Source organism: Lepidochelys kempii, chromosome 1, assembly GCF_965140265.1.
Source record: "Lepidochelys kempii isolate rLepKem1 chromosome 1, rLepKem1.hap2, whole genome shotgun sequence".
Lineage (NCBI taxonomy): Eukaryota > Metazoa > Chordata > Testudines > Cheloniidae > Lepidochelys > Lepidochelys kempii.
The window spans coordinates 326,165,479-326,183,146 of NC_133256.1; the positions used below are offsets into that span (position 1 = coordinate 326,165,479).

Here is a 17,668-nt window from a genome sequence, read left to right on the forward strand (position 1 = left end):
GTGTATACTGATCTGACTTTATTCTGCTTGCACATTATAAATGTGATCAGGTCAGGATCGCTTGTACCTAAGCAATCAGTTCCTCTTTATCTGTTAATACAAGGTCTAATAACAAATTTTCCCATGTAGCTGCAACAGTTCTTGCGTTAGGAAATTCATATATAATATTTAGAAATTCCAAGGATGATTTAGTGCTGGCAGCATCAGATGTCCAGCGTATGTCACTCAAATTGAAATTCACAATGATCATGCAGCTTTTTTTCCAAGATCATTTTCTTGGAGTTATCAGTAACTTAGAAACAGGTAATGCCATTCTTGACACAGTGGAGAGATAGGCAAACTGCCGCCCGCGGGCCACATCTGGCCTGTGGGTCCATCCTGCCCGGTCTCTGAGCTCCCGGCCAGGGAGGCTAGCCCCCAGCCCCTCCCCCGCTGTTCCCCCTTCCCCGCAGCCTCAGCGCGCTGTGCCGCCAGCACTCTGGCCCGCTGCTCTGGCCGGGCAGGACAGCAGCGTGGCTGTGCGCTCATGCCGCTCTGAGCAGCATGGTAAGGGGAGGGGGTCCCGGCGGGCAGTCAGGGGACAGGGAACAGGAGGCAGTTGGATGGGGTGGAGGTTCTGGTGGGGGGCGGATAGGGGGTGGGGTGTGGATAGGGGTTGGAGCAGTCTGGGGCAGGGAGCGGTGGAGGGGTTGGATGGGGGTGGGAGTGTGGATAGGAGTCGGGGCAGTCGCGACAGTGAGCAGGGGGATTGAATGGGGGGAAGGGGCAGTTGGGGCAGGGGTCCCGGGAGGGGGCATTCAGGGGACAAGGAACGGGGGGGTTGGATGGGTCGGGAGTTTTGAGGCGGGCAGTCAGGGGGTGGGAAGTGGGTGGAGGTAGATAGGAGGCAGGGGCCAGGCTGTTCGGGGAGGCACAGCCTTCCCTACCCGGCCCTCCATTAAGTTTCGCAACCTGGATGTGGCCTTCAGGCCAAAAAGTTTGCCCACCCCTGATAGAGTGCTATTCTCCCTCCCATTTTGCCCATACAGTCCTTCTTAAATTGGTTATAACCATTGATTTTAATAATCCAATAGTGCAAATCATCCCACTGGGTTTCACTAATAACAACTAGATTGAACTTATGCTCATAAATGAGCAATTCCAGTCCTTTTGTTTGTTACTCAGGCTCCTGGCATTAGTGTGTAGGCAATTTCAGTTTTGGTCTGAGTTCTTATCTTCCATCTTTTTACCCTCCCCTTTTGCTATTAGTTTAATGCTGTCCTGACTACTCTAGCCATTTTGCCCACGAGAAGATTGGTTCCCCTTCTACTGAGGTGAAGGCCACCCAAACTATACAGCCATCTCACCATAGAAGGATGTTCCACAAAATCAAAACCCTATACCTCTTAGCTGTCAACGGTTCACTCCAGAATCTTCTGTCTTCTTTTGTTCATGAGTTAGGAATGATCTCAAAGAGGAAGACTTGGATATTCTTCAGCATGCTTCCGAGTTCCATGAAGTCCTCTGTTATCTGTGAGATATCCCACAAGTCAAGAGCATCTCAACTCTTTGGCCTTACCATCAGTCTCGATAAGACGGAGGTCTTGTTCCAACCACCACCTCGTTCCAGTGCTCCGGCACCAGCCATCCCCATCCCAGGCAAATAGCTGAAAAATGTGGATCAGTTAAAATGTTTCGGCATAACCCTCTCTAGTGACAGTTCCCTTGGTAAGGAAATAGTCTCCAGAATCAGTAAAGCCAGCCTGGCCTTTTGCTGACTTCGAACAAAAGTCCTTGAGCAACACAACATTCATCTCTCCACCACACTGAAGATCTATAGTGCAGTGGTCCTAACATCTCTCCTGTATGGTTCTGAGACATGGACTCTTTATAGACAGCACATTAAACAGCTTGAGCAATTTCCCATGTACGCCTTCTGCTCAATAATGAGATTTGCCAGCAGGACAGAGTGCCAATATTAAGGTCCTTGAGAGAGCAAACACAACCAGCATTGAGGAAATGCTACTGAGAGGACAATGTAGGTGGACTGAACATGTCATCAGAATGGAAGACCACCACCTCCCAAAACAGATCCTGTATGGGGGGCTGAGGTAGGGCAAAAAGAAAGGGTTGTCCATATAAGTGCTTCAAAGATAGCTTGAAGAGCAGTCTCTAGTGGTCTGGCATAAATCTCGAAGAACTTGAGCAAATGGCTCAGAACAGGACTGATATGCAACAAATTCAAGCAGCATCAAACATCATGGATACAGACTTTCCATGGTCTCAGTTCAGCTGACTCTGGGCATGAGGGTTTGGACTTCAGAGTCATATGCATAGCCATAGATGAGAATTGCGACAATATTGTCATTATCGTTAGCAATGGACTACTACTATCCCGCAAGACCATGTCATTAATGCCAATATGAGCCATCACCAATGGAATCTTGCCTGTCGACATTAGAAGCCTATCCAGTCTTAGAGTGATGTCTCATGTCTTGGCTCAGCAAAGCAGCACGCTGTCCTGTTGTCCACTTGTCCCTTGCAGAATGTTCTTTCAGTTCTTCAGAGAATTGAATCTCCAACAACTATCGTATGTCGTCTTTGGATGGTTGGAGAACTCTTTGTGGGCAAGCTTAATTTTCTTACAGGTTGGGCCAAGTTGCCATCCACATGTGTCCTGTACAGCTCTCTCTTTGCCTGATCTTGAGAGGTATCTTCAATATTTCTACATTGAGGACTTGGTATCTATTTACATTTACAGCTGTGTGGAATTCTCTCTGGTGGCCACAGCCTGCCCATCCCCATCTGTCTCCTGCTGTGTAGAATGTCGCCTTGAATTCTTGCCTCTGATGCTTACAAACCTCCTGGCCTGCTTTCTGACTTCCTCTTTCTCCCCGATTCCTTGGTGGCCACCTCCATTCTTCCTTGAACCTGGGGTACTGCTGTTTTCCAAACCTGGCTGCCAAGGAACTCCTCAGCTACCGTGATTCTCAATAGCTTCTCAAGGTGCCCCTGCAGTCCAAGAATCATTTCCTCCAGGACAGTCACCAACTTACACTTTGTGAGCAGGACATCCCTTCTGGCTGTAGGCAGGAAAGAGAACATGGTACAACCATTTCAGGTCTCTATCGTTGGCCATCTTGATATCACAACACAGCTTACTCTAGAGTGAAAGTCTCTAAAATGCCTTCTCTCAACTTCCTCCAAAACTCTCCTGTTAGCTGCTTCTGTTCTTGGCTCATGACATCTCCTTGCCAGTGACTTTTTATAACAAGTTCTTCCCTGCTTCAAGCAGCTCAGCTCAACCCCCTCACCACCTGAGAGCAATTTACTTCTGTCTTCAAACAGCTGGGCACTCCAAGGATTAGAGCCTCAGGGCCTTTGGCAAGGCACTGATCAAGATCTAAGAGTAGAGCCTCTGGGCCCACAGCCCAGCTGTGCAGCCTGTACACAGAGAATGAACAAACAGTTGACCAAACAAACTAGGCAGACTACATGCACCACTTACCAAATCCCACTATTTTCAAGCACTGAGTCTGCAGCTACCCCCTCCAAAACTCTCCTTTTATCTGCCTCTGTTTGTGGCACATCTTTTTGCCAATGCAAAATTGTTCTCTGTTGTTTTACTGGTGGTTTATCTAGCCCAGTTTTGCAAGTACCACTCAGTAGGGCTTCCATCACCCCTCTGGGAAACTGTTTCATAGGCTAATAGCTCTTATGTAAGTAAGGTTTTCCTAATACTCAGACTAATTGTCCCCTTTACATTCATGGCATTGATTCTATTTATATCCCTTCTCCCCCTTTTAAACTATGCTGAATAATTCCTCTCCCTTCTATCTCATACAGTTGTTATCTATATTGGTGGACTTTTCCTACCATTAGTCAGTCTTCACTTAGCCAGGCTATATATTTATATATATTTCCTTGTAAATCGGTCTATCCAGCCCCTAATCAGTTATTGCTTTTCTGTGAATATTCTCCGGTTTGTCATTATCTTCCTGGTAAGAGGCAGGGTCTTCTCAGTGAATGCTCTTTTCTCCTCCACACAGCCCTAATGACCTGACAAAGCTGGTCTTTTTTACCCTTTAAGGAATTATGCAAATTCCATCTCTTAACTATAGCTGGTTGGTGAAAAAGATATTGCCTTTAAGTGTGGCTTCTCTTATACCTGGGAGTTAGGCCTCTAAGTTTGACCAGTGGAGCTCAGAAGTATTTCAGAAGGTGTGTTCTCTTCAGGGTACCACCCTCAGCCACTTGCTATTCGTCACCCCTAACCCTTGATAATCCACCTACCCAAACACACACTTTTCAAGGATCATTCTCACACAACTACATTTCAGGGGAAATGTAGTCATTGTTGGATTTCAGCATAGCCTTGACACCTGTTCTGTCATGCCTTGAAGGTCAAGAATTCTTCTCCAGACTTCCTGACTACCCTTTCAGAAAATTTCAGTCACTGGTATGTAACATTTTACTGTTACTGTGGTCTTTTCTACTAAGACTAAATTATAACTACATCCAATTTTACTTTTCTGAACAGTCTTAGAATATTACTTCTAATTTCTTTCGTTCAAAATATTCTTGATAAATGTCCTTTTTTAAAATCACCCACACAGTTTTTCTGGCTACTTTCAAGTCTGTTCTCACCAGATGTTTTTTCCAAGCTTTAGTGACAATGAAATACAGCCACTGTGATACATTCCATGAAGAAAAAGCTTTGAGAACTGAATTTTTTTGCTAAGAGGCACGATTACTTTCATTTATATATTTCCAAACATGGAATAAATTTTTCTATATTTTTGTTTGAAAACACATTACTTGCCAGGGTTTACGCTGCCTGAACTTTAGAAATAGTGATATTTTTTTCAAATCTACAGTTATAAACAGCATTATCACCTTATTAAGATTTAGTAGAATATGGAAATTTTAATGGGAATCTTTTTATTATATATCAAACTGCAAGTCCCCCATCCTCCGAGGAGTGCACAGACCCCAAGTTAACATCCAAACGCATTCCCTTCCTGGGGCTTGGCTTTATTAGTAACCCAAAAACAATAATACAACAGAAAGCATAGTCTCTGCTTCCTGTGTGACTAGCTGTCACAGGAATACCTCTTCCTAACTCTCCATTTTCCTCTGTCTAGAAAGTCACTGCCACCTCCCCTATGTCTAGAGTTTAAGTTCATGAGCCAGATTTACCCCTGTGATTAAAGCAGACGGTCAGTGCCTTTTATGCAGGGTTCTAAAACTTGCTGACAGGACGAATTACCAGAAGAGTCCTGCTGCCCTGTTACATTTTCACAAAGTACTAAACTCGTATAGCTCTGTATTGTGTGGATGTAATATATTTAAGGATGTCAGTAATTTGAAATTGTTTCTTTCGAAAACACAAGTTGCAGTGGATTCCCATTCTTTTGTCTTAACTTTGGGGACAAGACTCAGACAGAACTTCCAAAGTGTTTTAAGGGTTGCATACGTCTCTTCCCCCTCCCAGCATACGGTACATTCTGCCACTGCTTCATGGATTTCAGAACCCCTAAATGTACAAACTGATGTCAGTTCTCTTTCAGTTGCTACTAGCACTTAAAGGTTCGCCACCCTGTTCTTTTTTTTCTGTGTACCTGGTGCATCAAGTGTAGAACCGGTACATTCTCTGTATCAGATCAGTCTAAAGTAGTGTTTCTGAATGGAGGGCATAAGAATCAGCTAATGTAAGCAGTGTGCTAAGATTTTGGAAAATGTATTTAGGTCCCTGTACAAAGGACTTTTCTTGAGCCCCTACTTAACTGACATAGCCACACACTATTTGAGAGTCACAGTTTTAGTGGCTAGACTTCCTTGCTTTGGCACTAACATACTAGAGACTATGTCAAACCTTTTACTGGTTAGCCCTTTTATAAGGGCTGTGGAGTGACAAGGGTTTGTTTCCCTACTTTCTGTCCATTAGGCATCTTTCCTTAACTTGTTCTTTACTCTCAAGTTTTTTTCAGATATTTTGAAAAGTCTTTTTTTCTATTTTCATAGCTTAATCACAAGAAAACTACAAGAGAAGACTGTGTCAGGAACAAAATATTGTTGCATCAGTTTACGGTCACACATCTGGCTTCCCATTACAATACAATTTCTGATGCTTAGGTATTCCAGTGTGGTAGTTATACTGTTTTGATGCTTCATGACCATCTTCCACCTATTTCTCCTATGTAGCAGAAGGTCTACTTGGGAAGGGTATGCTCCACCTGTTGGTGCATATAGTACTTAGACTTCACTTTGTAGACATTTATGGAATTAGACTCAGTCTTCCATATCTTTTTGGCATTATCCCCCCCACAAAAAAGCAGCCAGCTTGGTCCTGACTAGTTTGCCCTATTTTCAACCTTTGTTTATGTTCCTCTTTAATCTCTGTCATTTGAGGCTTCTGTGCTTGGTGTACATCAGTCTCCTCATCCTGAGCCCCCTGCGTCTATTTGAATCCACAGCAAACTCAGGCTTAGTGTAGATTCCTCCATATATGCTCCTGGAGGTAGGGCTTGTATCCAGCGAAGCACTTGTCTCCTAGTGACCTCCAAGCATTTCAGGGAATGCTTTACCAGCTAGCAGAGGTGTTAAACCTTTCTTCATTTGGGAAAAACACTCATAATAGATTTGATATTTTGCAGTCCAGCAGTAATGTGAATTAGATTGTGTCATAGAATCATCATAGACTATCAGGGTTGGAAAGGACCTCAGGAGGTCATCTAGTCCAACCCCCTGCTCAAAGCAGGACCAATCCCCAACTAAATCAGTGAGGGGACTGGTAGATGGAGCTTGGCTGAGGAAGGTGAGGGGGATGAGGATAATGATGAATGAAAGAAACTCATGCTGCTAGAAAACCCAACAAAATATTTTCTGCCAGCAGACAAAGTGAGAAAGTGATGGCCGTAGGTGACAAAACACTGTTGCTGCTCATGACTTTCCCCAAATCTGACAGAAAAGTTATGCAAGGCCTGGCTGCTTCCACATAATTTATCTTGGACTAGCCACAACACACATCTTTTAGCCCCATGACCATGTCATCATGCAGCAGATAGCTCCACTATGTTCAGTCCTGCCATCTTACAAGATTCCTTTAAGAACTGGTGAATGTATTTCTGCTGGATCACAACACAGTGCTAATGGAGTCACCTTCTGAGCCTTTAGCGGAGTGCTTTTTATTTTGCCTGCTACTAAGGAAATTGTAAAATATATGGATAAAAAGCACTGGATAAGAGCTAAGTATTATTTATTTTTAGTATTTTGATTTTTAATTCCAATCAGATCTTTGAGAAGAGTGAGTGAAATGCAGTCTTTAATGACTGATCCACCATTCACTCTAAGTTGTCCTTTGTTCTCTTTCCAAATTTATAATTAAATTGTTTTCCGAGTTCCACTTGGTTCAGACCATTATCCTCCAAATATTTTTTACCACACTTCATTGTGATCCAGGGAAATTTAGACTCCATACCTTTTTAGATGTCAAAACATCTTTAGGGTTTTATTTTTTTAGGATTAAAACATTTTAGGACATCACTTACACATTGTCTTTTGGGGATCACTATAGGGGAAATTACATCTGTACACATCTTTCTAAGTGGGTTTATATATACAGTATATCTATAGATATAAAAAACCTGTTTATACATTAATCACAATGACGGTACACCAGGCCATCAGTATCCTTGTATTCTCTCCTGTGTTTTCCTACCTAGCAACTACCTCAATAGTCTCAGCTTTTTATACCCAAATAATCTTTAGGGAGTATTTATCCAAACCGTCTCTCACATGCATTGCTGAGTGTTTAGAATATGACCCACACTGAGTGAGCATTAGAATTCAGTCATCTGTAATAAAAGTGGCTCGTCTGTCTGCTGGTGCAGATATTGGCCAAACTGCCACTTGGAACTCAAAGCACACTTTCTAGAAGCTTTATTGTTTAGAGTTGGAGGGCAGTCAGATGCCCAGTTTAGTAGGGCAGTGTTTGTTTAATTATTGCAACTCTTAATTTCTTAATGGTTGCTGCTTGCTAGTCTTCGGGGGTTGAGAACTGTGGAAGCAATTTGGGAAAGGAAAAAAGGAAATTGCTTAACTGTAATTTGTAGTTCTAATACCTTGTTTCTCCCTTAGATCTACACTCTTTCTCTCTCCAATGTCTTTAGAGTTTGGAATGTATGTTTGCTGCTCTGCATGAATTGGAAATAGCAGGCTTATCTACCTTTGCTTTTTAAGCATAGTCTCAGTATCTGAACCTGTAGGCTTATAACTCTGTTTAAACATTCACTACAAAGTGATTTTTGACCCATGTGCGTTGCATTAAACTTACAAGATTGAGAATTTACGGAAGAAGCATAGTTGGAGGGCTGCAGTTGACAAGGTAAATAACCTTGTTTTACTCTAAAAAATTATCAAAACTTTCGTATCTTGTAGCACGTTAAGCTTAAAACATTAATCAGAAACTTGATATCCAGCCTGACAGTATTTCTGATTTATAGGCAGAGGATTTAGTAAGCAATTTTACAATACGGTACTGACCTTCTGTTCCATATACAGTATTTGATGACAGTAGGGGAAGTTGGTCAAAATTTGTTATTAGTGCAGCACTGGAACATTTGTAATGCAACAGCAAGGTCACTTTCGATTTCTGCAGCCTACATAATATTTAGATGGGTCTAGCTCCAAGCTATCAAGGCTTATGGTGTGTTCATTGGAAGCTTTTATGAGCCTCATGCCATTCCTTCTGTGGGATATGACCTGCTTTCATTGGTAGTCTCTGAATGTAGGAGGCCAGCTGCAAGCATATCTTGCAAAAATGATTAGCCAATAATGGTGCACTGGGGTGTAAAATAGCAGTTGTAATAACGGATTACTCCATTATGTTTCTTCATTGACTGAATAAAGACCTGATTGAGTGAGGAATGTAGAAAAATGTACTATTCTGACTTAAACTTAAAGGATTTGATAAAATAACAACTTTAGGGGTAAGGGGAATGCCATTAAATTGAAACCAGAGAGATTTGCAAATTAGAATTTGAGTAATTTCCTATATTCTCACTTTTCCAGAGTGGTATAGACACTAACAAAAGGAATTGTGAATCAGCTGCCTTTAACATAATTTATAGATCTAAGGTAATTTATGGAATATTCAGGTTTGTGGGAACAAATGAAGCAGTAATCATATCATAGTTTTCAGACTTGTATTGTCATATGTTATAAACCAAAATTTAAATAGAGAAATACAAAGGAGATTAGAATAATATTTTAAAGTAATCAATTTTGGGGTATACCTTTAACCAGTAAAGAAGGTTTGAAAGTTCCATATTCCTTTAGCGTTCCTTTGCTTATTTACACATACATTTACTGTGGTTAAGTACTTGCTTTCTTGATAGTTTGAATTTGCATGCAGTTGCCTAATGCAGGCATTTACTCTTACTTAAGAAACTCTTTAGTACATTATATTTAATCACATACAGACTTGTTAACATTTTGCTTTTGAAATGTAGGACCATTTCCATTATATCTTTTCTGCCTGGTCAGATCCTGAACGACACAATGTCACTGTGTCATGGTGCATTGTCACCAGCTGAGGGGAAGTAACTAGGAGCATCTTCTTTCCTTCTCCCCAACACACAGCATCACAGAAAGAGGGGGCAACAGAGCAATCAGAATTTTTTTTATTTAAATAAGGCCAAAGTAGTTACATCAGTATATTCTGATGTTCTCACTCTGCTGTGATGTACGTCAACTAAGCAGGACAAATGAGGCTGCATTCTAATGGAATATATTCACAAGTATAAAAGACTATCTTAAATCTATGTCCTACAGTTCAATATTTGCATTTTGGTGTATTGCACTTCAGGATGAATTTTTCAGAACATCCCTGTGCATTTGCAGAAATAGTCTCCCGGGCTGAAGCTCCCACCTGCTTCTTTAGAGCTGTGGCAGCATTGCACCAATACATTTCTCCTTTCTGCACTTGTTTCGTTTTTGTTTGTTTTTTTTCATTCCTGCCCCAGTCAAATGATTCGCCAATCCTGACACTTCTTCCAGAAGTGGCTTTTTGGAGGCAGCATTTTCTGTGTGTGGCTCATCTGAAACACTTTCTCCTTTCTTCCTCCCCCCTCTTCCTGGTGTGTAACTCCTCGCTTATTTTGTTATCCTCTTTTTCATTTTCCACACCACCCATGAATAAAAAAGGCCATTCTGGGTCAGACCAGTGGTCCATCTAGCCCAGTATCCTGTCTTCCAACAATGTTCAGTTGCAGATGCTTCACAGGGAATGAACAGAACAGGGCAACTATCAAGTGTAGTATCTGTTCTTATCCATTTAATGGACTGAATCACAGAACATTACAGTAAATGCATTACTTTGCATTTATCAACATTGAATTTCCTCTGCCATTTTGTTGCCCATTCACCCAGTTTTGTGGGTTTTTTTATAACTCTTTGCCGTCAGCTTCAGACTTAACTATCTTGAGGAATTGTGTACTGTCTGCAAACTTTGCCACCTCACTGTTTATCCTCTTTTCCAGAATATTTTTGAACAAGTTGAACAGCACAGGTCCCAGCATAAATCCTTGGGGGACCCTGCTATTTATCTCTCTCCCCTGTGAAAGCTGACTGTTTGTTCCTATCTTTTAACTAGTTACTGATCCATGAGAGGACCTTCCCCCTTATCTCATGACTGTTTACTTTGCTTAAGAGCCTTTGGTGAGGAACCTTGTCAAAGGCTTTCTGAAAGTCCAAGTACACGATTTCAACTAGATCGCCACATGCTTGTTGATTCCTCAAAGAATTCTAATAAATTAGTGAGGGCCCTTTACAAAAGACCTGTTGACTCTTCCCCAACATATTGTGTTCATCTGTCTGTGATAATTTTGTTCTTTACTATAGTTTCAACTAATTTTCTTGGTACTGAAGTTTGGCTTTCTGGCCCGTAATTGCCAGGATTGCCTCTGGAAACTTTTTTAAAAATCGGCATGACATTATCTATCCTCCAGTCACCAGTTACAGGGGCTGATTTCAACAATAGATTACATAGCACAGTTAGTAGTTCTGCAGTTTCATATATGGGTTCCTTCAGAACTCTTGAGTGAATACCATTTGGTTCTAGTAACTTATTACTGTTTAACTTTTTGGTATGTTCCAAAACTTCCTCAACTCCTCCATCTGGGGCAATTCCTCAGATTTGTCACCTAAAAAGAATGGCTCAGGTGTGGAAATCTTCCTCACATCCTCTGCAGTGAAGACTAATGCAAGGAATTCATTTACCTTCTCTGCAATGGCTTTATGTTCCTTGAGTGCTCCTTTAGCACCTTGATCGTCCAGTGACCCCACTGATTGTTTGGCAGGCTTCCTGCTTCTGATGTACTTAAACACTTTTGCTGTTAATTTTTGCTAGTTGTTCTTTAAATTCTTTTTTAGCCTGCCTAATTATACTTTTATACTTGACTTTCCAGGGTTAGCACTCCTTCTATTTTCCTCACTACAGTTTGACTTCCAGTTTTTAAAGGATGCCTTTATGTTGCTATCTGCTTCTTTTACTCTGCTGTTTTGCTGATGTGGCATTTTTGGGGCCTTTTACTGTTCGTTTTTATTTGGGGTATACATTTAGTTTCAGCCTCTGTTATATTTTTTTAATCGTTTCCCATGCAACTTGCAGGCATTTCACTTTTGCGACAGTTCCTTTTAATATCCATTTAACTAGCTTCTGTGTTTAAAAAAAATTCTCGTTTTTGAAGTTAAATGTTGCTGTGGTGGGTCTCTTTGGTACGTTTCTCCCTACAAAGCTATTAAATTTAATTACACTATGGTCACTATTGCTGAGCAGTTCAGTTATATTCACCTCTTGGACCAGATCCTGTGCTGCACTTAGGACTAAATAAAGAATTGCCTCTCCCCTTCTAGGTTCCAGGACTAGTGCTCCAAGGAGCAGTCATTAATGGTGTCCAGAAATTTTCTCTCTTCATCCCTTCTGTGACGCCTGGCAGACCAGGTGCCACCTCATGCCAAGGCCCCTAGGTCTCAACAGAACACTACCCAATACATAGCTGGAAACCAGTCTGGCTCACCTGTGTGTTAGTATTGTTAAAATAGATGCTAAGTTTATAAGTATGTGTTTATACTTTATGAAATGCTTGTAGGATGCTGCATATTAGGGCTGTCAATCGTAGTTAACTCAAGTGATTAACTCAAAACAAATTAACTAGATTAAAAAAATTGCTATTAAACAATAAGAGAATACTAATTGAAAATTATTATGAATATTTTGGATGTTTTTCTACATTTTCAAATATATTGATTTCAGTTACTACACAGAATATAAAGTGTACAGTGCTCACTCTGTTTTTATATTACAAATATTTGCACTGTAAAATAAAACAAAATAAGTATTTTTCAGTTCACCTCATACAAGTACTGTAGTGAAATCTCTTTATTGTGAGAGTTCAACTTACAAATGTAGATTTTTTTTATTACATAACTGTACTCAAAAACAAAACAATGTAAAACTTTGGAGCCTACAAGTCCATTCAGTCTAACTTCTTGTTCAGCCAATCACTAAGACAAACAAGTTTGTTTACATTTATGGGAGTTAATGCTGCCCGCTTCTTATTTACAGTGTCACCTGAAAGTGAGAACAGCATTGGCATGGCACTTTTGTAGCCAGTGTTGCAAGGTATTTACATGCCAGATGTGCTAAACATTTGTATGCCCCTTCACGCTTAGGCCACCATTCCAGAGGACATGCTTCCACGTTGCTGACGCTTGTTAAAAAATTAATGCATTACTTAAATTTGTGACTGAACTTCTTTGGAGAGAATTGTATGTCTCCTTCTCTGTGGTTTTACTCTCATCCTGCCATATATTTCATGTTATGGCAGTCTCGGATGACGACCCAGCACATGTTGTTTGATTTAAGAACACTTTCCCTGCAGATTTGACAAAACACACAGAGAAGATACCAATGTGAGATTTCCAAAGATAGCTACAGCACTCGACCCAAGGTTTAAGAATCTGAAGTGCCTTCCAAAATCTGAGAGGGTTGAGGTGTTGAACATGCAGACAGAAGTCTTAAAAGAGCATCACTCTGGTGCAGAAACTACAAAACGCACCACCAAAAAAGAAAATCAACCTTCTGTTGGTGGCATCTGACTTACATGATGAAAATGAATGTGCATCAGTCCACACTGCTTTGGATCGTTATCGAGCAGAACCCAGCATCAGCATGGAAGCATGTTCTTTGAAATTGTGGTTGAAGCATGAAGGGGCATTCAAATGTTTAGCATATCTGGCATGTAAATACCTTGCAACGCCAGCTACAACAGTGCCATGGGAATGCCTGTTCTCACTTTCAGGTGACATTGTAAATAATAAGCAGGCAGCATTATCTCCCATAAATGTAAACAAACTTGTTTGTCTTAATGATTGGCTGAACAAGAAGTTAAGACTGAGTGGACTTGTAGGCTCTCAAGTTTTACATTGGTTTATTTTTGAGTGCAGTTATATATAAAAAAAATTCTAGATTTGTAAGTTGCACTTTCATGATAAAGAGATTGCACTACAGTACTTATGAGGTGACTTGAAAAATACTTATTTTGTTTTTTTTACAGTGCATGTATTTGTAATCCATAATAATATAAAGTGAGCACTGTACACTTTTTACTCTGTGTTGTAATTGAAATCAATATATTTGAAAATGTAGAAAACATCCACAAATATTTAAATAAATAGTACCTATTATTTAATGATTTGATTAAAACTTCAATTAATCATGATTAATTTTTGTAATCGTTTCACAGCCCTACTGCATATATTAATCTCACTTATAACATCTGCACCTCATATTTTAAAGTGATATTAAGTGTTTGCATTGTAATCCTCTGTGATTGTGTAAGTCATCAAGCAGGAAAGGAGCATTAATTATTGTAAAATGCTGGCTTCCTACAGAGGGTGTTAGGTCCTGCCCACCAAGAAGGCCCATTGAAACGAAATGAGACATTGTGAAACATCAAAGAACAAAGACTTTTATTAATTGTCTTCCACTGCACTCCCCTCCAAGAAGAGGAGATATGCGGGTGAACTCATCCCATCGCTTAAACCCTGGAGGGAAGATAAAAATCCTGACGAGAAGAAACTGTATCTCTGTTTTGCTTGGACTTTTGGAAGGGCAAGTTTTCTAAGCATAAGGATGGGATCCCCAGCTGCTTAGCCTAGGTTAGCTCTAAAGGACATATAGAGCTTGCATATTACAGAAGTTTCTATCTCCTTTTGGAACCTAAGAGTGTAACTCATTTATGTATGTATGTTTACCTGCTTTAACCTTGTAAATAACCTTTTCCTTGGTAAATAAATCTTTAGTTAGTATATTATAGGATTGGCTACAAGCATTGTCTTCGGTGTAAAATCTAAAGTGCAATTGACCTGTGGTAAGTGACAGGTCCTTTGGGATTGGAAGTAATCTAAACATTGTTGAGAGTATCTGGTGTAAGGGACCATCTGTTACAGAGGCAAGCATGTGTAGGTGGCAAGATAGACTGGGTTACCCAGGGGACTGTCTGTGACTCCGTCGTCAGGCTGTTATAGTGCCTGAGGAGTTTACACTTGTTATTTGGTTGGTGAAATTTAAGTATAGAACTCACAATCAGTAAGGGGTTTGTGCCCTGTTTCTTAATGGTCTGCCTTGAAGTTGGTACTCATGCTCTTGAGCCCCTCCAGACAGCTTGACATCTTCCTGAGGTGACATATGGGGATAGCTGAAAGCCCCCATTATTATTGGGTTTTCTGTTTTTGTAGCCTCTCTAATCTCCCTGAAGCATTTCAGTCATCATCACCATCCTGGTCAGGTGGTCAGTAATATATTCCTACTGCTATACTCTTAATGTATGTATCTTCACCAATGTCCTCCTTTCCCTTCAACCTTTGTCTGCCTCACGGCTGGGCTCTGTGGGGAGAGGAGGGCTGGTGGCTGCCTCACGGCTGGGCTCTGGGGAGGAGGGCTGGTGTATGGGAGGGGGAGACTGATGTTTGGGCCAGGGGGTGCCCCATGGCTTGGCTCTGGGGGAAAAGGGGTCTGGGTGTCTGGGCCAGAGGGTGCCCTGCAGCTGGGATGGGGGGGATGGAAGTGCGGGTATCTGGGCTCTGGGGGCCCCAGACAGCCCACTCCAGCACTCCCCAACTGGAACTGGTTTGTTAGGGATTTTTTTAACTCTCTACTCCTGGGGGAATCTTTTTTGCTGTTGTCTGTATTGTTGACACACTTGTTGACAGCTATTTTGAAATAAATTACCAACATAATGAAACTGGAGTGATTATGTTGTGTTATTTTGACAAAATATGCAGAATTTTTAATATTTTGGCACAGAATTCCCCCAGGAGTAACTGTGACAGTAAGGAGCCAGACAAAGACAAAGCTTGAGCAGCCAGTAATGGTGTGCGGGCTAAAGATGGTGGCATAGTTTTGTCTTTGTCTGTCATCCTCTTGTCATTCCAGATGATGGAGTTGGGTTAATGGGGCCTTCATTTCTTCCTTTTCCCCCAGCAGAGTCCTGGTGGCTAGTTGCTACAAAGTCCGTTGTGCTCTGAGCAAAAAGCTTTCCTCTTATGACTAGTACCCAGCTTGCTCTGCAGTGGCAAGCAGAGCTAGTGGGTCACTGATTAGTGAACTCACCTGCACACCACACCAAGTTCAGAGATGCCTTTGGCAAAGAACTTTTTAGCATCCCACCCTCAACCTTGGAGTCAGAAGGAGAAAATAGCCACCAATGTGGACAATTTAAAAATAAACCCTGTAAATAACAGTTTGGCTTTAGCCTATAAACCCTTTATGGTATGGATTGTCTCTTTTCTGTATCTGTACAGTGCCCAGCACAACTGGACCTAAATCCTGACTGCAGTCTTTGGGTGCTGGTATAATACAGTATAAATATTTATTACTACAGCTGATGATGATAATAATAATAATAAAAATCACCCTTGAGGGACACACTTAACACAGATTAGCCTTCAGGAGTTCTATTAAACTAAATGTATTTTCATATTGTATTTCTTGTGTCTTTTTCCCTTCTATTTCTGTATCTCCCAGCTTCACTCTTTTCCTATATCTCTACATTTGTACTTCCGCCTTTCTGTCATTTTCTTTCTCTCTCTCTCTCTCTCGTTTGTTTCTCACCATTGACACTTTTTCTAGGGTCTCCATACTCATTCCTTTCTTTTATTTTTAGTGTGTGCTTGGGCACCATTTAAAGTAAGTAGCAAAGTGTATTCCCTGTGTTTAATATGGTGTATACCCTTAATACTACAGTGTGGAAACTATCAAGACTTTAATGGCATTGAGTGTGCATGTGTGTGTATATATATGTATGTATTGATACATACGTATCTAACTCTGCTAAGAGATCATCTTTTGGAAGAAGGAAAAGAGAGAGAAATGTCTATCTGTACACATTGGTTGATCTCTCAAGATAGTGTGTGTGTGCGAGTGTCTATACATGTGTGCACACACACATACATACCTCTCTCTTTCCTTCCTGGTCCACTCCCCAAGGGATGGGTTTTTGGCTTAGCACATGATCTTTAGGACCCTTCATCCTGCCTTCCAACCTTGGGGCTTCTTTCTCATGGCAGGGTAGGGTGATTCAATGAGTTTTTGAAATGTGGTCTAATCTGGCACAATGGGCTCTGGGGTATAAAACTCTGAGTATGACGATTCGAAAAGGTGGTCTCCACATGTGAGGGACGTGAACTTGATGTATGTCTCAGGTGGCTGTCAAGACTTAAAAAGTGCCAATGCAGGGAGATAACGGAACTGTAGAGGTATTTAAGAAGAATTTCAGGGTAACTTCTGATATGAAGTGCCCTAGGTTTCAACCTATGAATAAGGCTGCTCCTGCTGCAGAACTGGTCATGTGAATTTACACCCTTCTGGATCAGCTGGTTTCAGAACAGTGGGACAGTATTGCCAAATGTAGAACTTCCTTATGAAATATGGGACGTTTGGTGGCCTTGCAAAAGTTATGTTGGTGACAAATGAAAATTTGGTCATTGTTATTCCTGTTTGCAAAAGTGAGTAATGTTTCAGTGATGTCTCTTGTTTCTAGATCACCTCTCTTGTGACACTCCAGCTTTTGACCTTGGTTGGCCATGATGACAAGCTTGATGGACCAAAGTACAAATGTACAGTCTCTCTAGACTTCATCAGGGCTATTGCAAGGTAAGATTGTTAAATTGCATTTAATGTTCCATGCACTGACCTGTATAAAAGGTTTAGGTTTCAAAACCAATTATTTGTTTAACCATTTATACTGGCTTCCTGCAGTGCACAGTAGAGGATTGAATAGATTGTTTGTTTGTATTCCAGTAGTAGATAGAGACAACATCCAAAGTTAGGCCTTCATTGTGCTATGCTTTATACAGATACATAATGAGAGAGTTCCTGCTTGAAAGAGTTTATTTAAATTGGCAAGACAAAAAAAGGGAAAATATTATTCTGTGGAATCAAGGCCCAGAGAGACTATGACTTGCCCGAGATCACATTAAAAAGTCAGTAGCAGAACTGAGACATGAACCCAGATCTCCTGAATCCCAGTCTAGTTCTTTCACCTCAAGGCCATCCTTCCTCTTTTCTTTGCATCCATGTTTTGATAGTTGTGGTCTCTGCAACAATGAAAATAAAGAGTTAAGA

The 17,668-nt window shown here is 41.0% G+C and overlaps 1 protein-coding gene across 5 annotated transcripts in view; it reads left to right on the forward strand.

Annotated features, from left to right (window-relative positions):
* Positions 1-17,668, forward strand: part of ORC5 (origin recognition complex subunit 5) — a 120,610-nt gene that overhangs the window by 89,036 nt on the left and 13,906 nt on the right. For 4 of the 5 annotated variants that reach the window (XR_012156834.1, XM_073328522.1, XM_073328525.1 and 1 more), the window contains exon 14: positions 17,085-17,197. Coding sequence is in view for 4 of the 5 variants with exons in the window: in XM_073328522.1 (XP_073184623.1) it covers positions 17,085-17,197 (113 nt within the window). In the remaining variant the exon portion in view is untranslated. Of the gene's footprint in view, positions 1-13,935; positions 14,319-17,084; positions 17,198-17,668 lie in introns of those variants that run through there. The other variant, XM_073328526.1, reaches the window with a different exon arrangement.